Source organism: Hyla sarda, chromosome 2 (genome assembly GCF_029499605.1).
Source record: "Hyla sarda isolate aHylSar1 chromosome 2, aHylSar1.hap1, whole genome shotgun sequence".
Lineage (NCBI taxonomy): Eukaryota > Metazoa > Chordata > Amphibia > Anura > Hylidae > Hyla > Hyla sarda.
Genome location: NC_079190.1, coordinates 41876265 through 41900799, shown reverse-complemented (window position 1 = coordinate 41900799; position 24535 = coordinate 41876265). Strand labels below are relative to the sequence as shown.

General features: G+C 42.7%; 1 protein-coding gene across 2 annotated transcripts in view; it reads left to right on the top strand.

The window, feature by feature from the left end:
* Window positions 1-488: 488 nt before the first annotated feature.
* Window positions 489-24535, top strand: part of GUCY1A2 (guanylate cyclase 1 soluble subunit alpha 2) — a 191982-nt gene continuing 167935 nt past the window's right edge. The window contains exon 1 of one of the 2 annotated variants that reach the window (XM_056561617.1): window positions 489-1059. In XM_056561617.1, the coding sequence (XP_056417592.1) occupies window positions 811-1059 (249 nt within the window). In that variant the 5' untranslated portion in view covers window positions 489-810. Of the gene's footprint in view, window positions 1060-16959; window positions 16987-24535 lie in introns of those variants that run through there. The other variant, XM_056561618.1, reaches the window with a different exon arrangement.

The window sequence follows — 24535 nt, the reverse complement described above, 5'->3', positions numbered from 1 at the left end:
TTTCCAGACTAGTGTTTCCTAACCTATAGCTCCTGCTGCTGCAAAACTGCAACTCCCATTATAGTCAGACCAGTGCTTCCCAACCTATAGCTCTCCAGCTCTTGCAAAACTACAACTCCCACGATACCCTGACTTGTGCTTCCCAACCTATAGCTCTCCAGTTGTTGTAAAACTACAACTCCCATCATGCCTTGACAGCCGAAGGCTGTCAGGGCATGATGAGAGTTGTAGTTTTGCAACAGCTGGAGAACCACAGTTTTTTTTTTAATAAACCATTTCTGTAGGGGGACTCTTTCCGAACAGCAGCAATCTGCTTGCACAGAACTCGTTCTTCTTCAGGTCTCTCAGGAGAATGGAAAGCCAGCGAGCTCGGGGAGGCTTCCCAAGTCATGGTAAAGTGTGTCACTGCTGGTGACAGGGGCGAGGAGCACGTGACGCTGACTGAAGCGGTGGAGAAATGCAGCAGTAACAGCAGCAGCAGCCTGGGAAGGAAGAGAGAAAAAAATTAAGAGCGAGGGAAGAGCATCAGCGTTCAAAACCCAGAGCGAGCGAGAAGCAGCGCGCTACACACACACAGCGTCCAGCTCTGCTGCTGCACACGCCACATAGAGGCTAACAAAAGGAGAAGCAGCAGAAGACAAAAGGCATTCACGGGGGGTGCCGAGAGGCAGATACATACGAGGACCAAGCACAGCACGGAGCCGCTATATAAGCCACCAGCCGGATGCCGGCATAGCACCACAGCATGCTCTCCGCTCTTCCCAGCCTGACATAGCGCCAGCGTCTCATGGTGTTTTACCAAGCCTCAGCATGTCCAGGAGGAAGATCTCATCCGAATCATTCAGCTCGCTGGGATCGGACTATCTTGAGACCAGCCCGGAGGAAGAACCAGAATGCCCCCTGGCTCGGATGTGCTGGAATGGGAGCAAAAGCCCCACAGGGTCTCAGGATCAGCACCACCCACCGCCACCGGTCCCCGGCCCCAGGAGAGCCACCAGGAGGAGACGGGTCAACCTGGACTCCCTGGGAGAGAGTATTCGGAAACTGACTTCTCCTACGGTAAATAAGAAGGGGAGACCCTGCATGACTGATGGGTGGGAGAAGAAGGGCAAAGAGGTCTGCGGGGGGATGTGATCATTGGCAGCGGGGCAGAAGGGTTATTGAAGGAGATTCCTACACAGAGTGCTGGCCGGTCCTCCAATAGATGGCAGGTATTTAGTGCAGATGAGTGACACTTGGCCAGCCTGTCATTAGACATATGCTGCTCATTAGTTCCCCTGGTGCCCACGGGCATATTCCAGTTACATGCTGTGGCCGTATCTACATGATGCTTGGCATCACCTATAGCTTCAACAAACAGTGCTGGAATTCTCTGTCTATATAGGGGTATATATGTACGAGACCCTATAATAGTCCTATGGGCATATGCCCATCATATGCTGTAACAATCGCTACTTGTCACATGGCGTCACATGTTGTCGCCATATCTACTTGTCACCTATAGATTCACTAACCAGTGCTTGAATTCTCCATCCGTTCAGGGATATATATGTAGACTCTATATAGTGATATATGTACGAGACCCTATATTAGTCCTATGGGCATATGCCCGTCACATGTTGTAACAATATCTACTTGTCACATGGCGTCACATGTTGTCGCCATATCTACTTGTCACCTATAGATTCACTAACAAGTGCTTGAATTCTCCATCCGTTCAGGGATATATATGTAGACTCTATATAGTGATATATTTACGAGACCTATATTAGTCCTATGGGCATATGCCCATCATATGCTGTAACAATATCTACTTGTCACTTGGCATCACCTATAGATTCACTAAACAGTGCTCAAATTCTCCATCTATATATAGGTTCATAAATGTATGAAACGCTATACTAGTCTCATGGGCATATGCCAGTGCCATGGACTTCCTTCATCTTCACTCGTCACTTGGCATCACCTATAGATTCAATAAGTGGTGCTGGAATTATCCACCTATTCAGGGTCATATGTGTAGATTCTATATGAGGTAATATATGTACGAGACCCTGTACTAGTCTTATGGGCATATGCCAGTCATACACATTTTTCTCATCTATTTGTCATTTGGCATCACTGATAGATTTAATAAGTAGTGCTGGAATTCTCTGTCTGTACAGGGTCATATATGTATGAGACCCTATGTTAGTCCCATAGGCAAGTGCCCGTCACACAACATTGCCATATCTACTTGTCACTTGGCATCACCTATAGGTTCTCCATATATTTAGGATCATATGTGTACACTCTATATGGGATTTTATATATATATATATATATATATATATATATATATATACACACACACACACACATATATATATATATATATATACTAGTCTTTTGGGCATTTTTTGCCAGTCCCATGCAGATCCACCATCTATCCATCTATTTGTCACTTGGCATTGCTCAGATTCAATAAATAGTGCTGGAATTCTCCATCTATAAAGGGTCATATAGGTAGACTCTATATTAGGGTAAATATGTATAAGACTCTATACTAGTCCTATGGGCATATGCCCGTTACACGCTGTCATCATATCTACCGTACTTGTCACTTGGCATCACCTAGATTCACGAAACAGTGTTGGAATTCTCCATCTATACAGGGTCATATGTGTAGACTATATATATATATATATATATATATATATATATATATATATATATACTAGTCTCATGGGCATATGCCAGTCATAACCTATACAGGATCATGTAGGTAGACTCCATATAACGTTATATATGTATGAGACCATGAGACCCTATAACCCCATCTATTTGTCACTTGACGTCACCTATAGACTTAATATTTAGCGCTTGAATTCTCCATCTATTCTTGGTCATAAATGTATATGATCCTTTAATAGTCCCATGTCAGTAAAACGCAGTGCCCTCATCTGTTTGTCACTTGGTGTCACCAATGGATTCACCAAGCAGTGCTGGAATTCTCCGTCTATACAGGCATACAGTATGCATGAGACCCTACGTAAAACAAACAACATCGGCTCAATACGACATGATACGTACACAATAATACGTATACAATAATTATGTATAGAAAAGTGCTATGCGATGTAAGGGGATTCCCCTGCCATGTCTTCTGTGTGTAGGAGTGCAGCTTTACAGTACCTACGTGTACTTATCGGATTCTGTATAGAATTCTTCATTGCCATAGTAACACTATCCGATATATGTATATATATATATATATATATATATATATATATACATATACGATTTAGTCTGCAAGTGTTCATTTAACCCTGTGTGTTGCTATGGTATAACTTATTCAATCTATAGGTACTATGGGGGAGATTTATTAAAACCTGTGTAGAGGAAGAGTGGAGCAGTTGCCCATAGCAACCAATCAGATTGCTTCTTTCCTTTTTCACAGGCCTCTTTAAAAATGAAAGAAGCGATCTGATTGGTTGCTATGGACAACTGCACCACTTTTCCTCTACACAGGTTTTGATAAATCACCCCCATTTGATCCAATAGGGTAGAGCAGTGTTTTCCAACCAGGGAGCCTCCAGCTGTTGCAAAACGACAACTCCCAGCATGCCCGGACAGCCTTCGGCTGTCCGGGCATGCTGGGAGTTGTCGTTTTGCAACAGCTGGAGGCACCTTGGTTGGGAAACACTGGGGTAATGTATGGAGAATGTGAATCAGACACTATGGGGGTAGGAGCTGTCTACAATTACCATGGGTTATTTCTGCCCAGTATATGGTTGGAGATCTTAAGGGGGGGGCGGCATAGACAATTTGTGGGTGTGTTGGTTGCGAGTAAGTGTTGGCAGGATACAGAAAGAGAAGGGCCGACACTGACATTCCCCCTTTTGTCTTCATGGAGCGAGGAAATGAGAGATAAGGGGAGGATAATGAAAGGAGAGAGCCCGACTCATCATAGACCGGACGCCACTGTGTCATCCGCAGTGTGTGTTTAATGTCACCGCCACCCAACGTGACATGATAATTAATGCCAACTAATGGCACAGTGACCTACAAAAACATCAGGGGGGGACAGACCTAAACATTTCTGCCAGATACTTGGGTTTGGCTATTTCACCCTTACGTGCCATTAAATTGAGCCTAATCCAAAACGAAGCACTCAGCGTGTTCAGCGTGGCACACCAGCGGTTGGAAACTACAACACCCAGCATGCTGGAAGTTGTGCCTTCTCAAAAGCTGGGGACGTGTAGGTTGGAGACCACAGGTCGCAACCGTGAAGGGACTCTGGATTATTATTTTTGGGCAGATGTGAGATTATCATTTGGTTGGTGGAACCAATTTTTATTTACATAAATATTGGTGAACCAAGAGATGGATGTCCCAATGGAGCTCACCGCATTACCAGTTATAAGTCTTATAAACCAATCTGTAGATACCGTACATGGACAGCTCAGTGATTTAATGGGGTACTCTGCCTCTAATTTTATCCCCTATCCAATAGAAAGGGGATAAAGTGTCTGATCGTAGGGGGGTCTGGCAGGGGGTCCCCCTGCGATCTCCGGCGTGGCACCCCAGTGATCCAGTGCATGGAGCAAATTCAGCTCTGTGCCGGGTGACGGGCGACCACAGCCGTCAGGTCCCCTCCATTCATATCTATGGGAGGAGGCATGGCGGCTCTGTACTAGCCATCACGTCCCCTCCCATAGACATGAATGGAGGGGGCGTGGCATGCCTACCAGGTGATCTCGGGGGTCCCCAGTGGCCAGACCCCCAGCGATCAGACATCTTATCCCCTATACTTTGCATAGGGGATACAATGTCTAGAGGCGGAGTACCCTTTTAAGCAACTTTTGTTTTGTGGTGGCGCTGCAGGGGAATTAAAGGGGTACTCCGGTGTTAAAGTTTTTTAAATAAACTGGTGCCAGGAAGTTAAACAGATTTGTAAATTACTTCTATTAAAAAATCTTAATCCTTCCTGTACTTATTAGCTGCTGAATACACACAGAGCTGTCTGCTGACATCATGACCACAGTGCTCTCTGCTGACATCTCTGTCCATTTTAGGAACTGTCCAGAGTAGGAGAAAATCCCCCCTCCCATAGTCTTGCATTGATCGACAGTAATCAGACCCGGAGCGAACACGCTCCTGGGACTGATTTTAACGGGGTGCGGCGTGCAAGACCACGGGGGTCCCCAGCGGCGGGACCCTCGCGATCAGGCATGTCTGAGCGCCGGAGTACCCCTTTAAATGATCCTATCTGCGCTTGATCACAGAACGTCGTCGTATAACAATGGCACTCTCTTTCTTCTTGTAGAAATTTGGTTTCCAATGGAAACCTTCTATCCTTTAATGCAATGCAATTTTACACTATTCAGTATCGCTCTCATCTTCTAATTACCCCCTTCTAGATAATGAACATGTGCTCAGTCCTCCCACAAGTAGAAGAGATTTCTTATAAAACAAGGCTCCGTTACTGCTTCCCATTAGTCAGCCATGTCAACAAGGTATGAAGGAGAGAACAAGGCACAGCATCTATTGTGCGCCAATTATCTATCTGACTTACAAATGTGACAGCAATATAGTCTACAACAGTGTTTCCCAACCAGCGCGCCTCCAGCTGTTGCAAAACTACTGTACAACTGCACGCTGGTCCACAATCTAGAAGTAGCAGAGCTGAATGTGTCATTCAGGGTCTGCGCACACCATGTTTGGCTTGCCTGTGAAAAGACTGTTTAAGTTATTTATTATTAATTATTATTAATGCTTTTTTTAAATTAATTTTTAGTTTATTTATTTGTTTAGTTAAATGTATTTATTGATTCATTTTTCTATTTTATTTCAATTATTTATTTGATTTCATTTAATTTTATTTATTTGTTTATTTATTTACCTGTTTATGTCAAATGGATCAACTATTCCTTAAAGGGGTACTCCCGTGGAAAACTTTTTATTTTTTTTAAATCAACTGGTGCCAGAAAGTTAAACAGATTTGTAATTCACTTCTATTAAAAAAATCTTAATCCTTCCAGTACTTTTTAGGGGCTGCATACTAAAGAGAAATCAAAAAAAGAAATGCATTTCCTCTGATGTCATGACCATAGTGCTCTCTGCTGACCTCTGCTGTCCATTTTAGGAACTATCCAGAGCAGCATATGTTTGCTATGGGGATTTTCTCCTACTCTGGACTGTTCCTAAGATGGACAGCAGAGGTCCGCAGAGAGCACTGTGGTCGTGACATCAGAGGAAATGCATTTCTTTTTTTGATTTCTCTTTAGTATGCAGCCCCTAAAAAGTACTGGAAGGATTACGATTTTTTTTAATAGAAGTGATTTACAATTCTGTTTAACTTTCTGGCACCAGTTGATTTAAAAAAAAAAAAAAAAAAAATTTCCACGGGAGTACCCCTTTAAGATTTCAATGAGGCTTCCTTCATGTTCAAATTTCGAAAATTTAAAAATTCTGAACTCCACTGAAAGTATAACATTGTTCATAAATCTGGGCAGAACCAATGGGGCCTATGGGGATGGCACCTGTCCAAGTGATCCTAGGGCCATTTTATTACGAAGGCAGTGGCTTCATGTGGAATGTTTGCCTGGAATTTCTCTTGGTGGATATAACATATTGTGCAAGAGGCCCTAAGGGTGCGTTCATACACTATTACTAGCAACGGGTTTAACGCTGCAGGAAACCTGCTGCAAGTTACGCTGCCATTGATTGGAATGGGTCCACAGACAGTCTGCAATAGTGTCAGATTTGCGGACTGTCCGCGGACCCATTTAAATCAATGGTAGCATAACTCATAGCAGGATTCCCACAGCGGGAAACCCGCTGCTAGATACTAGCATGTGAACGCACCCTTAAAGGGGTTATCCACCATAAGGTGATTTTAGTACTTACCTGGCAGACAGTAATAGACATGCTTAGGAAGGATCTGCGCTTGTCTTGGAGCTAAATGGCTATGTTCTAAGTCAACCATAACGCTATCATTTTGAGAAATGGCTCTTTCCTGTTGGAGTTCAGTTGCAGATGCCTAGGGCCTCCATCCAAAAGGGGGCCCCTGAAAATCTTTGGGGCATTACTAACACTACTGCATTTTGCACAAAATTGCGGTAAATTTGCAGCATTTTTGCCCAAATTTTGAGCAAACTGCGGCAAAATACAGTAGTCTTAGTATTGTCCTAAAGCTGTCTGGGCTGCAGAGAGTCCATATACAGCACTAATAGGCTTACCAGCAGAAAGAAAGACACAGTCTGCACTCACCATCCAACAACGTTTATTCCATGTGACCAGACATGACAGGCTTAGGTGGGGGTGGAGGCGGGGGTGACCGAGACAGACTGTTTCACACTGCTAAGGCGCTTCTTCCAGCCGGTATACCGGCACTGAGAAGATCACTGTTATAGTATATGTGGGCATTATTACTGACAGGCAGCACTGAGAAGATCACCGTTTTAGCATATGTGGGTGCTATTACGGACAGGCAGCACTGAGAAGATCACTGTTATAGTATATGTGAGCATTATTACTGACAGGCAGCACTGAGAAGATCACTGTTATAGCATATGTGGGCACTATTACTGACAGGCAGCACTGAGAAGATCAATGTTATAGTATATGCGGGCGTTATTACTGACAGGCAGCACTGAGAAGATCACTGTTATAGTATATGTGGGCGCTATTACTGATAGGCAGCACTGAGAAGATCACTGTTATAGTATATGTGGGCGCTATTACTGACAGGCAGCACTGAGAAGATCACTGTTATAGCACATGTGGGCGCTATTACTGACAGGCAGCACTAAGAAGATCACTGTTATAGTATATGTCGGCATTATTACTGACAGGCAGCACTGAGAAGATCACTGTTATAGTATATGTGGGCGCTATTACTGACAGGCAGCACTGAGAAGATCACTGTTATAGTATATGTGGGCATTATTACTGACAGGCAGCACTGAGAAGATCACTGTTATAGCATATGTGGGCTCTATTACTGACAGGCAGCACTGAGAAGATCACTGTTATAGTATATGTAGGCGCTATTACTGACAGCCAGCACAGAGAAGATCACTGTTATAGTATATGTGGGCGCTATTACTGACAGGCAGCACTGAGAAGATCACTGTTATAGTATATGTGGACTGTTGAATTCAACAGGTTCTGCTGCACTGTGCGCACGGTGGAATTTCCATGCCAGATGTTTCTGGCACGGAAATTCAATTTTCTGTGTCCGCACAAAGAATGAACATGTTCTCCTTGAATCATGCTGAATCTCAGCTAATGTAAGTAAATGTGGTCACACGTAGAAAAAAAACAGCTCAAATCAGTTCTTGCTCTTTAGGTGGATTAACCCTTAAAATGGCATTATAAAATGTATGGCTTTCTGTGACCGTTTTTCTTTCTATGACCGTTTGGCTTTCTGTGACCCTGTGGCTTTCTATGACCGTTTGGCTTTCTGTGACCCTGTGGCTTTCTATGACCGTTTGGCTTTCTGTGACCGTTTGGCTTTCTATGACCGTTTGGCTTTCTGCGACCCTGTGGCTTTCTATGACCGTTTGGCTTTCTGTGACCCTGTGGCTTTCTATGACCGTTTGGCTTTCTGTGACCCTGTGGCTTTCTATGACCGTTTGGCTTTCTGCGACCCTGTGGCTTTCTATGACCGTTTGGCTTTCTGTGACCCTGTGGCTTTCTATGACCGTTTGGCTTTCTGCGACCCTGTGGCTTTCAGTGACCCTGTGGCTTTCTATGACCGTTTGGCTTTCTGCGACCCTGTGGCTTTCTATGACCGTTTGGCTTTCTGCGACCCTGTGGCTTTCTATGACCGTTTGGCTTTCTGTGACCGTTTGGCTTTCTATGACCGTTTGGCTTTCTGCGACCCTGTGGCTTTCTATGACCGTTTGGCTTTCTGCGACCCTGTGGCTTTCTATGACCGTTTGGCTTTCTGTGACCGTTTGGCTTTCTGCGACCCTGTGGCTTTATATGACCGTTTGGCTTTCTATGACCGTTTGGCTTTCTGCGACCCTGTGGCTTTCTATGACCGTTTGGCTTTCTGCGACCCTGTGGCTTTCTATGACCGTTTTGCTTTCTGTGACCGTTTGGCTTTCTGCGACCCTGTGGCTTTCTATGACCGTTTGGCTTTCTGTGACCATACATTTCATGATGCCGTTTTGCGCTGGATTTCTCTACCTGTGTCCTTACAAGTTGCTGTTGCTCCACAGCTGTCCATGCACTTCATTCTTACAAAGAGGGGAGCTGAGCTGATTTGCACTAAATGGTGTCATGTTGTGACCCCCAAATTACTGCAGCCACAAATTCATCCTGGATGGAATTTTGAGATGCAGCACAATTCAGGGAGCGCAACATAGTGATCTTTGGTCTCACAATCTGGGGGCCCCATTTTTTATTTTTGCCCAGGGCCACACTCAGTCTAAATCTGGCCCTGACTACATGTACCATAATTCCTTGTTTGTAGTGTGAGGTTACTTCTCTTCCTCCCACACATCAACCACCCCACCCATGGAAACACACCTGTGATCCCTTCAATGCAATACACATTGGTGCCTCCAGCTGTTGCAAACCTACAATTCACTGCAGAATGATCTCCCTCCTGCCCAGGGGTTGCTCCACTAATTGAAGCAGAACAGGCTCCCCTTTATCACCTGACTAGTGATGTAATCTCTCGGGCTGCACTAACCTCAGAAAATCTGAGACAACAGTCATTTTGTATGCTGTTAAAAATAAATATTGGGCTGAAAATCACATAAGAATTGTGAGAAAACCGTCACACACAGGTACAGACACTATATTATGAACTACACTAACTTTACAGCCCCTGTAGCATAGTCATATAAAAATAAATCCTGCAATACCTTTTTAAGGATTTATCATTATTTATTTAAAGAGGTATTACAATTTCAGCAAATAAAATAATTTGTTGTATAAGATAAAAGATAAAGAAATATCCAGCGCGGTAGCTCGAATGCAGGAATATTTATTTTAGTGAAGCAACACACATGGACCAGAACAGCAGTGATGTGTTTCGATCGTCTAAGCGATCTTAATCATACGATTAATCATATGATTAAGATCGCTTAGACGATCGAAACGCGTCACTGCTGTCCTGGTTCATGTGTGTTGCTGCACTGAAATGAATATTCCTGCATTCGAGCTACCGCGCCGGATATCTCTTTATCTTTTATTTAGACCACCTATAACTTTTTCATTTTCCGTATACGTGGCGGTATGAGGGCTCATTTTTTGCGCCGTGATCATTTGCATATTGTGTATTTGTGTATCACTTTTTATTAAATCACTTTTAAATCACTTATTTGAAATAAAATGTGACAAAAAAGCAGCAATTTTGGATTTGGTTTATTTCTTACTTTTACGCTGTTCACCGTACAGGATCACTAATATTATAATGCTTGAACATTTGCACACGCGCCGATACCAAATATGTTTATAAAAAAAAATGTTATGCTTTTTTGGGGGGGGTAAAATGGGAAAAAGGGACAATTTACATTTTTATTGAGGGAGGGGATTTTCCAAATTTTTTTCACTTTTTCTTTTTTTTACATTTTTTAACTTATTTATTTTATACTTTTTATGTCCCCATAGGGGACTATCTATAGCAATCATTTGATTGCTAATACTGTTCAGTGCTATGCATAGGGCATAGCAATGATCAGTGTTATCTGTGATCTTCTGCTCTGGTCTGCTCAATCTCAGACCAGAGCAAAAGACCCCTGGAGATGGCTGGAGGCAGGCGAGGTGACCTCAGGCCACCATTTTAGATGATCGGATCCCTGCGGCAGCGCATTGTCACAGATGCCGCGATCGCTGATGTCCGCCATTACCAGTGGGTCCCTGGCTGCATGACGTGAGCACCGCTCCGATGCTCGCGGTCATGTACAGGACGTAAATGTACGTCCTGGTGCGCGAAGTACCTCTGCACCGAGACGTACATTTACGTCCGTAGTCGTTAAGGGGTTAATTTGCAGTTCTCCCAGAACTAGTGTTTGGAGCTCCCTCCTCCATTGACTTGTATTACTTGTCTTGTTGTAACTGTGTGCATTATCACACACTTGTGACATCACTATGAGCATTATACCTGTGTTGTAACTTTACTGTGCACATCCTCGCACCTTTGTGAAATCGCTGTATGTATTATGACTGTTGTAACTGTGTAAATTGTTGTGATATTGTGACATCATTGTGATCACTGTCTCTGTTTTTTAACCTTACTGTATGCATAATCTCCCTATTGTGACATCACTGTGTGCATTACCCCTCTATTGTGATATCCCTGTATTGTAACTTTGTTGTGCACATTACCCCACTTTATGACATTACTGCATCAATATTGATGGACTAATTCACTTGAACCTCTGTAAAGCTGATCAGATTTTGGTGCTGAGGATTATGGTAAATTGAAGAGTCCTCCATTGACTCCTTGTCGTGTTTTGTAGAAAATCAATGAAAAAAACACAGTATACGAGGAGCTGATAGAGGGTGCAAACCCAATCGGGCACTCTTCAGGATTATCTCAGAGAAGATAGATGCGATTTTTTAAGCTCAAAGGGGGAGATTCATCAAAGGATTTAGACTGGTTTTTCCTGTCTAAATTTGTCGCACAGAAAGTCGCAGTCTAAATATGTGCGACTTTTCTGCGACTTTTGCTGTAGAGGATTTTTAGAACATGATGCATTCAAGTCTTTTTTAGATGGAAATGCACTGGAAAATGCATTGGTGCTGAATTGATCAAGTGCGACTTTTGTGCGACAAGTCGCATCTGCCCAAAATACGCTGAAATGTCAGACCATGTTGGAGCAGGTCTAAATGCAGTTTAAGCTGTAGACCCTGAAGTCTGAGCACAGAATTTATCAAGGGCTGTGAGACCTTTGATAAATTAGGAGCACAATAGACAGGAGACTACCACATACGCTGGTCTATAAGCAGACCCAGAATAGACTAGATTAGTAAATGTCCCCCATAGTGTTTTTAGTTCTCTACAATTCTTGAAGCCTCCATTAAATGCATAGGTCAACACCAGCATATTGTATTGCTTCTTGTAGTATAGGTCACGGAGGGTCATCCTACCCCCATTCATATTAGGGTGTGAACGTGTACCTCAAAATATTGGTCCACTAATGACCACTGAGGTTAAGCATGGTCCGTGCTGTGGTTACCATAACAACAGGATTTAATGGAGAACCACGTACAGCGCCAATGAGGGGAATCTTGGAACGCTAATGAATTCTGTAGTTATAGCAACCTCAGTGCAGACCTGGACATTCCATATACTGATACAGCAGCTAATATGGTATATGGACCTACACAAAATGCGTTTTTTTTTTCTTCCAGATAGAAAGGTATTATTTGAATTATAACTAAGTGTAGCTTACTTATGGGAGTGAAAGGGGCATTCTGTTTTTGGCAAATAAATATTATTCTTCATAATATAAAGAAATGAAGTTTTGAATGTATGTTTTATATCAATTCCATGTAGCTTTCTAGACCTCTGCTTGCTGTCATTTCATAGGAGCCTTCACAATGCATTGTAATAGACATAGAGATGCATGGCACAGGTTCTTCACTTAAATGGTTGTTGTTTCAATAAACCTTGCAAAAATGAATACAAGCAAATTTAAGAAATGTTGTAGTATATTTTAACAGAAAAAAAGGCTTCTTTGTCCTCTTATTAGGCTTTTTTTTCTTACCGCCACCTCCTCTTAAATTCATTCTGGAAAAAAAAAAAAAAACAGTACAATTCCATCCTGTGTTTACAAGGTAGACTACCAGCTCACTGAGAGACCAGTTATAGCTGCCCGTACAAGTCTATGGAGAGGGGAGAGGTAATGAGTTCAGAGAGCAGAGTGACAATGAGATTGCCCAGCAGAAGAGTTTACTTTAAGTAATAGATCACAGGGCTGGATTCTCATCTTATACTACTCAGTATTGTTTTGAACTGTCATCTATGCTGCTGCATCTGAGGGTTTGCTATGAAGACATAGAAGAGAAGGATCCCCTATTTTGTGAGTGCAGTATATGAGCTCCATCCACTATCCCAACGACAAGTGACTATTTGAGATGGGAAAAAAACAGTGAAAAATGCCATATACAAGTTATATACAGGCCGCCAGAAATAGTGCTACTCCTCATGTACACAAACAGGACAGCTTATCCTAATAAATTACCTGAAGGGACAGGTACACTTTGAGTACACTTTTAAGGATAGATAAAGGTTAAAACCTGAAATGTAGACTCCTTCGACTATGTTCCAGTTGGTCCTGTCATTACACTGTTCACACTGTTTTTGTTGTGTGTTTCCCGAAAGCTCACATGGTTTATGGCAAACTTATGTAAAAAAGGGTGTCCTTTTGGCATCTATTAAAAAGTCAAATGTTGGTATTATTTTTGTTTTTATTGTAAAGAAGAGCATAGTCTACTGCACTTTTCTATCCAGAGGAATCATGCAAAAATGTGGAACTTAGTCTTTTTAAAAGGTAGCCTATGAGCAGTATCACTGTATACTGTCTTCTGTCAGAGGTATATATCCTCTGACATGGTGGAAAGCTTGAATCTATTGGAAACAAAGCTTTAAAGGGGTACTCTGCCCCTAGACATCTTATCCCCTATCTAAAGGATAGGGGATAAGTTGTCTGATCACGGGGGTACCACAGCTGGGACCCTGGCGATATCTGTGCAGCACCCAACGTTCGTTTAGAATGCTGGATGTGGTCAGCGGGGGTTGTGACATCATGGCCATGCCCCTTGTGAAGTCACACCATGCCCCCTCAATGCAAGTCTATGAGAGGGGGCGTGGCAGCCACCACGCCCCCTCCCATAGACATGCATTGAGTGGGGCATGGCATGACATCACGAGGGGGTGTGCCCTTGACGTCACGACCCCTGACGCTCGTTCCAAGCGCTCGGAAAAAAATGTTCTGAATGCTAGGGCAGCGGAGTACCCATTACCTGGCAACTGAGTGATGTCTGACAGACTGGTTGCTACAGATACAATGCCGGACAACCAGCCTTTCCAAAGGGTCATCAGGTCCCTACGAATCAGTTCGCTCTATGGTGCTATCATCATGCTTAGACCCAAAGGTCGAGACTCTGAGGCTTTCACAAAGAAGGTTATAGGGCCTGTAACATACTTACAAACAATCTCCATTTTGGATAGACACCCCCATGAAAAAGGGGTGCAGTTTATGCAACCTAAAATAGTATTTGGGGCGGTACTGACTGTTTAAGGCCAGGCTTAAAGGGGTACTCCAAAGGATAAGGGATAAGATATCAGATCGCGGGGGTCCCGCCACTGGGAACCCCACGATCTCTGTGCAGAAGAGGGTGGGTGTGGCGGCAGGGGTTATGACATCACGGCCACGCCCCTTGCAACATCACGCCACGCACCCTCAATACAGTATTGCATTAAGGGGGCGTGGCGTGATGTCATGACCCCCACCATCGGCTCCAAGCATTAGGAACAAAATGTTCCCAACGCTGGGGCAGTGGAAAACCCCTTTAAGTGTCCGATTTTGGGATATTCTGATGTTGGCACGTAGGCTACAGTAGACAAGTGGACACCCATAAACTACCAAAGAGCTGAAAACAAGATGGTAACAGAAGTCTACAAGAACAGATTATGGCTGTCAGAGGATTCTGAGAGTTGTGGTTGCATTGTTTTTACAATAGCCGGAGACCCACGGGTCAGCGACTACCACCAAAAACTAATACTAGAAGAAAATCAACAAAGGGGCGAGACAGACCATAAAAAGAGATAATACCTGTGAAGGTTTGTGCCGTCACTTAAAGTAGTGAAGATATCATTAGAGCGCTGCTTTATAAAGTTGGCATTTCCAAGGCGAGTACTTAAACATCTCCTAGCAACTGTTTTCTAGTACATTGCCTTATCTAATGTTCACCGCGTAGATCCTGTTCTGCTTCTATTTATATTCCCGGCCAACAACGTTCTAATATTATTTTGTCAAGATGGGAAAAATGCTCAAACAGGTAATATACATTTATTATTTCATTATTTTTGTCCTCTGAAGAAAGCACTCATAGATACGTCTCAACCTATCCATCCTGTGCAGATAAGGCTGAATGAGAAAAAAAATATCATTAATTAATTTTAAAAATTTTCAAAAATATACAATAAATACCGTAGTAATATTTTACGGAATAATCCATCGGGACAACCCAAGAACATATGACATGGACATCATACATGGTGATCTATAGCGTCTAGAGAACCGCTCATTCCATCCATGCGTTACATGGCCAATGGCTTTTTGAAATGACTTGAATGATTTTCCAGCACAATAAGAGCAGATTGCTAGAGGCTATAGAGGCCAGACATGTGATCATCGACTGGTTTCTGGGCCTTTGTTTTTTTTTAAGCTATAGGATTTTCTTCAACCCTAGACCATATCTACTGGACAGAGTAAATAATTATTCATATCCATATGTGGATAAGGCCTAATTACTTCTCTGCCCCAAAGCTGGGTTAAAAAAAAATAAAAAAATAAAAGGAAAAAAGCCTATACTCACCTGCCACCAATCCTTTGTTGCTGCCGTTCAAATGGAGCCTGGTCCTCGATGCTCAGCACTTGTTGGTCTCATCTCGAGATAAGAACCTAATCACTCAGCCAATCACTTTCTGAGGTTGGTCACTACGGCTGCCAGTGATTGGCTGAACAGGCACTTCTTTGTGTCTAGCGGGTACCAGAAAGTGCTGGACAATGGGTACCAGCTGTCATTGGAAGGGAAGCAGCAAGAGATTGGCAACATGTGGGAATAAGTTTTATTTACATTTGTAACCAGCCCGGTCACTGTAAAAGATAAAAAAAAATTCTAGCCAACACCTTTAAACACATTTCTGCCTTGAGATGAGTAATTTAACACAAACTGATTGCGTTTAACCCATTAAAAAGCAACTCCATAATGGTACGGAGAAGGCTGGAGTCCTCTGAGGACCTGCACGTTACTATTATGGTGCCCTGATTTCATGGGCACAACCCAGTGTAATACATAGCCATTGTCCTGCCAGAGGATAACTGTATCCCTCAATTCAACCCCTCCTTTTAACTAACCTGCCCAAAAAAGGAGCATTTCCATCTCAAAGCCACTAGACCCCAGTGCAAAACACATCCCATGGCCGGCTATCCATTACATTACATTACTGCTTTCCATTGATTTGCAAAAAGACCTTTTTGCCCTTTGAGGTACCAGGGCCCATGTGAACTGCAATATTTACAACTCCTCTAGGTGCTTCTTTGTAAGCAATTTAAGGAACATGGATGTATTACTCTGTGGATTGTTTACAATGTTCCACGGTATAGATTATCTATATTAGACTGAAGTAAATCAGGCAGAGTCGTCTCTTCTGTCACCCCCCTCCCCGCCCCCATCATTGTTGATTTTTTATTAAAGAAGTTAACTCTGCATTGATCTGAGTTCTAGACTGAAGTTGCTGGAGGGGACGTTATTGGTTTACTGGAGTAATAGGGGTGGGGTGGAGGGGGATTCTGAAAATACGACTCATTAATATTCTATGAAGATTGACAACCATGGAAGGAAATTTAATAAAATTGATACTGAGAGTATGTGAAAGGCAACTGAGCTTAAAGGCTAACTCTCATTAAATTTTTTTTTGCTATTGCACTCCTTATGGTAAGTATAAAATATTTCTAACATACTTTGTTTTAAAAAAATGAAGTTTTCTATGTTTTATTTGTGCTTTAAAAAGCTCAAGAGCACTTTTCTCCCCATCTTATCCACAGACTTTGGACCGAAGTCCAAACACAGGAAGTGCAGCCTGGAGTGCTGAGGGGTGTGTCCAGCCTCATCCAATCATAGCTCCTCTCACACTTAACTGCCATATGCTGTTGGTTGTGATGTGCAAATGGGGAGTCTGGGTTGCCCGGCAGGGCTAACCAGATGTCCGGTGGAAATCCGACTTGGTGGCTAGGTTGGCGCATGCCTGAGGTAGACACAGATGCGATGTGAAGTTTAAAGTTTTTATTTCAAGTGTAGAACAATGCGTTTCGAGGGGGCACCCCTCTTCATCGGGTTCATAACCGGTTTGGGCTTCGGTCCAAAGTCTGTGTATAAGATGGGGGAAAATGTGCAACATAGAAAACTTCATTTTTTTTAAACAAAGTACAGGGTGGGCCATTTATATGGATACACCTTAATAAAATAGGAATGGTTGGTGATATTAACTTCCTGTTTGTGGCACATTAGTATATGTGAGGGGGGAAACTTTTCAAGATGGGTGGTGACCATGGCAGCCATTTTGAATTCGGACAGTTTGAATCCAACTTTAGTTTTTTCAATAGGAAGAGGGTCATGTGACACATCAAACTTATTGGGAATTTCACAAGAAAAACAATGATGTGCTTGGTTTTAACGTAACTTTATTTTTTCATGAGTTTCTGACCACTTATAAAATGTGTTCAATGTGCTGCCCATTGTGTTGGATTGTCAATGCAACCCTCTTCTCCCACTCTTCACACACTGATAGCAACACCGCAGGAGAAATGCTAGCACAGGCTTCCAGTATCCGTATACACTGCTATATACTACTATATACACCGCAGGAGAAATGCTAGCACAGGCTTCCAGTATCCGTATACACTGCTATATACTACTATATACACCGCAGGAGAAATGCTAGCACAGGCTTCCAGTATCCATATATACTGCTATATACTACTATATACACCGAAGGAGAAATGCTAGCACAGGCTTCCAGTATCCGTATACACTGCTATATACTACTATATACACCGCAGGAGAAATGCTAGCACAGGCTTCCAGTATTCGTATACACTGCTATATACTACTATATACACCGCAGTAGAAATGCTAGCACAGCCTTCCAGTATCCGTAGTTTCAGGTGCTGCAGAATGGGCAAAACAAAAATTGGAACAGGACCCTCAGTTTACGCAGAAGATTTTGTTCAGTGATGAGGCAAACTTTTATGTGAATGATGAAGTTAACAAACAAAACCACCGCTATTGGTCTGACACTAACCCACATTGGATAGATCCCTCCAAGACTGTTGGAACACAAAAATTGATGGTACGGTGTGGTATATGGGGTACAAAGATAGTGGGGCCATTCTTCATCAATGGAAACCTCAAGGCCACTGGATATGCAAAATTGCTACATGATGATGTGTTTCCCTCTTAATGCACTGAAGCTGTCACGTTCCCTGAGTTTTTCCAGCAAGATGGTGACCACCACATTTTGGATGTCAGGTCCGAGCATTCCTAGATGAACAGTTTCCTGGAAAGTGGATTGGTCATCGTGGGCCAGTTGAATGGCCCCCCAAGGTCTCCCGATCTGACCCCCTTAGACTTTTATCTTTGGGGTCTTCTGAAGGCAATTGTCTATGCTGTGAAGATACGAGATGTGCAGCACCTAAAACTATGGATACCGGAAGCCTGTGCTAGCATTTCTCCTGCAGTGTATATAGTAGTATATAGCAGTGTATACGGATACTGGAAGCCTGTGCTAGCATTTCTCCTGCGGTGTATATAGTAGTATATAGCAGTGTATACGGATACTGGAAGCCTGTGCTAGCATTTCTCCTGCGGTGTATATAGTAGTATATAGCAGTGTATACGGATACTGGAAGCCTGTGCTAGTATTTCTCCTGTGGTGTTTCTATCAGTGTTTGACGAGTGGGAGAAGAGGGTTGCATTGACAATCCAATACAATGGGCAGCACATTGAACATATTTTATAAGTGGTCAGAAACTTGTAAATAACTCATGAAAGAATAAAGTTACGTTAAAACCAAGCACATCATTTTTTTTCTTGTGAAATTCCCAATAAGTTTGATGTGTCACATGACCCTCTTCCTATTGAAAAAAACAAAAGTTGGATTCAAAATGGCCGACTTCAAAATTGCCGCCATGGTCACCACCCATCTTGAAAAGTTTCCCCCCTCACATATACTAATGTGCCACAAACAGGAAGTTAATATCACCAACCATTCCCATTTTATTAAGGTGTATCTATATAAATGGCCCACCCTGTATATTAGAAATATTTTTATTTACCATAAGGAGTGCAATAGCAAAAATTAGTTTTAATGAAAGTGCCCATTTAAAGGGAACGGACAGCTAACCCACACTAACCTGCTGGTACAGTCTAATAGTGCGGACGATGCTGATCACAAGGGTCTTTTCTATTTTCTTCGATCTAAGTCACGCCGTTATGGAGATAAACCTGAAAATACAGATATGTAAATAAGTCTTTTTTGGTGTATTGGTGTTCTCCTTAACCCCGTGGTGCACTGCTACACCTGCCCTGCAAGTCCCTGATGAATAAATATTCACAACTTTTGCCAGGAGCAGTTAGCCGCAACATGCTGTGAGATTCGGCGCTTTCACAGTCAGATCTCCAGCGTTGCCAGGCTGGAGCATCACTGCGCATGCGCCACTTTCACACTTCCGGCGGGTGAGGTGGCTTCAGAAGTGCGGCTATCTTTGTTGCCCATAGCAACCACATTTCGTTGTACCAGAGCATTATGAGAAAACATAGCTGAGCTCTGACTGGTTGCTATGGGTAACAAAGAGAACCTAACTATAAGACCAGCTTAAGGAATCTATCCCTCTACATAAATCCATTGAGGCCGTGCACCCGTACTGAAATCTCCGTTAGTGCTGAACTAGCAGAGATTTCAAAAGCAGTTTATGGTAAATTTGTTGACCACACCTCTTTGTCCAAAACCAGGCCCCCATTTCTATTAAGCCACACCTATTCTGTGAAAACCTTAAACATCTGTAGTTTGCTTATAAGCTGAGCGAATATTTGTCATTTTTGCTATTTTAAATATAAAAGTCGATCTGACATATACAGTATATCGCCTATTTGTAATGTTGTTTTACATAATTAATAAGCAAAAACTAAAAACTCACACAGAGCGCATCCGCAGAGTATTTGCAGCTTGTTTTTCAATATATATTACTGAATTTCCAGAATTCTTCCAAATTGTATCTGCTCTGACCAGTGCGACTCTAACCACTAAGGTTAGGGTCACACGTGCCGTATTTTGCTGCTGCGCATTTTCCTACCCATTGAAGTCAATGGGTAGCAAAATCTGCTGCCAAAAATATGCAGCAAAATACGGATCTTGTGACCCTTCCCTAAAACTGTATTTAAACATATAGCCCCCTCTGGTCTATCGCTTCCTATGGTCCATGTAGCTGCTGTAAAGCATATCTCTGCTGTTCGGGCATACTGGGAGTTATAGTTTTTCAACAGCTGGAGGCACCCTGGTTGGGAAACACTGGCCCACAGACTACAGCAGTTCCTAGGAAACTCAACTTGAGAAAAAACAGACATGGCCGCACATCCACAATATGCACCTTGATCTAAGGCTTCTCAGCAACATTTATTAAACTAACAGGTCATTAGTGTACTTTATGATCATGAAGTGCAAGCCAACTAGCCACGTCACGACCACCTGTAAGTAGTGGGTCCCTAACATCCCTAGCATAAAATGGCGCAGCACTGAGTGGCGACCACCACCGCCCCAACACCAGTGCCCACAAGGGGAACGACCCAACTGGCAGAGCAGCCCTAATGCCACTCAAACCAGTCCCTGGGCTGCACCACCCCACAAACACAGTGCCAGGGCAGCAACAGACGCCAAACAGCACCGCACCAGGGGGAACAGATGTAAAAAGCTCACTCACCATGTGCTCCCAGTATGAGACTGGGAGGCTGCCAGGAGGAATAGGGTCCTAATGCACCTTCCTGCCAATTATATAGGCCTGGGCTGAGGGGGAGGGGCAGAGTGCAGACCAAGCAAAAATAAAAAAAAAGAGGGGACAGAAAACACAATGTGAATTCAACTTGAGAAAAAACAGACATGGTCGCACATCCACAACATGCACCTAGATCTAATGCTTCTCAGCAACATTTATTAACCCAACAGGTCGATAGTGTACTTTATGATCATGAAGTGCAAGCCCACTAGCCACGTCACGGCCACCTGTAAGTAGTGGGTCCCTAGCATCCCTAGCATAAAATAGCGCAGCACTGAGTGGCGACCACCACCGCCCCAACACCAGTGCCCACAGTTCCTAGGAGACTCCCACATAGAAATCAATGAGCTCCCTCTGGTCTATTGTTTCCTGTGGTCCATGTATCTGCCGTAAAGCATCTTGAAATGCTGTTAAAGGGGTACTCCACTGGCAGACATTCTTTTAAAATCAACCGGTGCCCGAAAGTGAAACAGATTTGTAAATGAATTCTATTAAAAAATCTTAATCCTTCCAGTACTTATCAGTTGTTGTATACTACAGAGGAAGTTGTGAAGTTCTTTTCTGTCTGACCACAGTGCTCTCTGCTGACACCTCTGTCCATTTTAGGAACTGTCCAGAGCAGGAGAGGTTTGCTATGGGGATTTCTTCCTACTTTGGACAGTTCCTGGCATGGACAGAGGTGTCAGCCTACAGCACCGTGGTCAGACAGAAAAGGAATTCAAAAAGTAAAGAACTTCCTTTGGAGCATACAACAGCTGATTAGTACTGGAAGGGTTAAGCTTTTTTAATGGAAGTAATTTACAAATCTGTGTAACTTTGTGGCACCAGTTAATAAAAAAAAAAAAAAAAATATATATATATATATATATATATATATATATATATATATATATATATATGTTTTCCAGTGGAGTTCCCCTGTAACAGAGAAGAAGCTAAAACAATATGGCCGCCCACCACGAGAATGATTAAAAATAGTAAAAAGAAAAAAAATTATATTCGGTAAATAGAAGCAATAAACATGTTTAAGTATCTGTCTCCGACTGATTCTTTCCAATGAACGGCACGGTACAGTCTATAGAGGATGTGTATAGGTTACAAGATGACTTGGATAGACTAAGTGTCTGGGCATCCACTTGGCAAATGAGGTTCAATGTGGATAAATGTAAAGTTATGCATCTGGGTACTAATAACCTGCATGCGTCGTATGTCTTAGGGGGGATTAAACTGGCAGAGTCACTGGTAGAGAAGGATCTGGGTGTACTTGTAGATCACAGACTACAGAATAGCATGCAATGTCAGGCTGCTGCTTCCAAAGCCGGCAGGATATTGTCATGTATCAAAAGAGGCATGGACTCAAGGGACAGGGACATAATACTCCCCCTTTATAAAGCATTGGTACGGCCTCACCTGGAATATGCTGTTCAGTTTTGGGCACCTGTCCATAAAAGGGACACTGGGGAGCTGGAAAGGGTGCAGAGACGCGCAACTAAACTAATATGGGGCATGGAACATCTTAGCTATGAGGAGCGATTAAAGGCGTTACAATTGTTTAGTCTTGAGAAGAGACGTTTAAGGGGGGATATGATAAATATATATAAGTATATAAATGGCCCATACAAAAAATATGGAGAAAAACTGTTCCAGATTAAAGGGGTACTCCACTGGAAAACATTTAATTTTTTTTATCAACTGGTACCAGAAAGTTAAACAGATTTGTAAATTACTTCTATTAAAAAATCTTAATCCTTCCAGTACTTATCACCTGTTATATGCTCCACAGGAAGTTCTTTTCTTTTTGAATTTCCTTTCTGTCTGACCACAGTGCTCTCTGCTGACACCTCTGTCCATTTTAGGAACTTTCCAGAGCAGGAGAGGTTTGCTATGGGGATTTGCTCCTACTCTGGACAGTTCCTTAAATGGACAGAGGTGTCAGCAGAGAGCACTGTGGTCAGACAGGAAGGAAATTCAAAAAGAAAAGAACTTCCTGTTGAGCATATAGCAGCTGATAAGTACTGGAAGGATTAAGATTTTTTTTTTTATAGAAGTAATTTACAAATCTGTTTAACTTTCTGGCACCAGAGGATTTAATTTAAAAAACAAAATGTTTTCCAGTGGAGTACCCCTTTAAGCCCCCCTCAAAGGACGAGGGGGCACTCCCTCCGTCTGGAGAAGAAAAGGTTTAGTCTCAAAGGGCGACACGCCTTCTTTACCATCAGAAATGTGAATTTATGGAACAGTCTACCTCAGGAACTGGTCACAGCAGGAAAAATTTACAGCTTTAAAACAGGATTAGATACATTCCTGGAACAAAATAACATTAATGCTTATGAAGAAATATCCCATCCCTTACCCCAATATCGCGTCACACCCCTACCCTTCAATCCCCTGGTTGGACTTGATGGACGTATGTCTTTTTTCAACCATACTAACTATGTAACCGACCCAGTTTTTCATATTCTTTTCTAGTATGACTTTATTGTATACACCAGTGGTCTCCAATCTGCGGCCCTCCAGATGTTTCAAAACCACAACTCCCAGCATGCCCGGACAGCCGTTGGCTGTCCGGGCATGCTGAGAGTTGTGGTTTTGCAACATCTGGAGGGCCGCAGTTTGGAGACCACAGGTATACGCTAAGTGTTTTCTCCAGATATGAGTATATAACTGCGACCTGCATCGTAAGCACACATCCAGCGAATAGAAGACACGTTGAGAACTTAATATTGTTTTAGATGGCGCAGCTTTCACGGGCGGTGAATCTCGATGTGTGTGAAATGTAGTTCGCTCTGTTTGTTTGGATCAAGCATCTGTTTATTCTAACACAGAAATCAATGGGGACGCATCACATTTGCAACACATTAATTTCAATCTGTTTTGAATGTTCTGTGTAGTTTTCTTATGACTCTGGGTAACGACTTCCCGTATCCTGAATGACTGGAGGAAAGTTCCTTGGACAGAACGTGACATGTATTGTGATCGACCGGGAGGATGTGCAGCGTCTGGTGAAAGAGCGAGTCCCAGGGTAGAACCAGAGCCGATCCGATTGTGGGTTGTAGTGTCCGTCTAAAATCATGATAACACGGACCAAGGTGCCTTCATAACATTAAAGGGGTACTTTTTTTTTTAAATCAACTGGTGCCAGAAAGTTAAACAAATTTGTAAATTACTTCTATAAAAAAAAAAAATCTTAATCCTTCCAGTACTTATTAGCTGCTGGATACTACAGAGGAAATTCTTTTCTTTTTGGAACACAGAGCTCTCTGCTGACATCATGATCACACTGTGCTCTCTGCTGACATCTCTGTCCATTTTAAGAACTGTCCAGAGTAGAAGAAAATCCCCATATGCTGCTCTGGACAGTTCCTAAAATGGACAGAGATGTCAGCAGAGAGAACTGGGGTCATGATGTCAGCAGACAGCTCTGTGTTCCAAAAAGAAAAGAATTCCCTCTGTAGTATTCAGCAGCTAATAAGTACTGGAAGGATTAAGATTTTTTTTTTAATAGAAGTCATTAACTAATCTGTTTAACTTTCTTTCACCAGTTGATTAAAACATAAAAAGTTGTCCACCGGAGTACCCCTTTAAAGGGGTACTCCGGTGGAAAACACTTTTTTTTTAAATCAACTGGTGCCACAAAGTTAAACAGATTTGTAAATTACTGCTTAAAAATCTTAATCCTTCCAGTACTTATCAGCTGCTGTATGCCACAGGAAGTTGTATTACTTTCTGGAGTTCTTTTCTGTCTGACCACA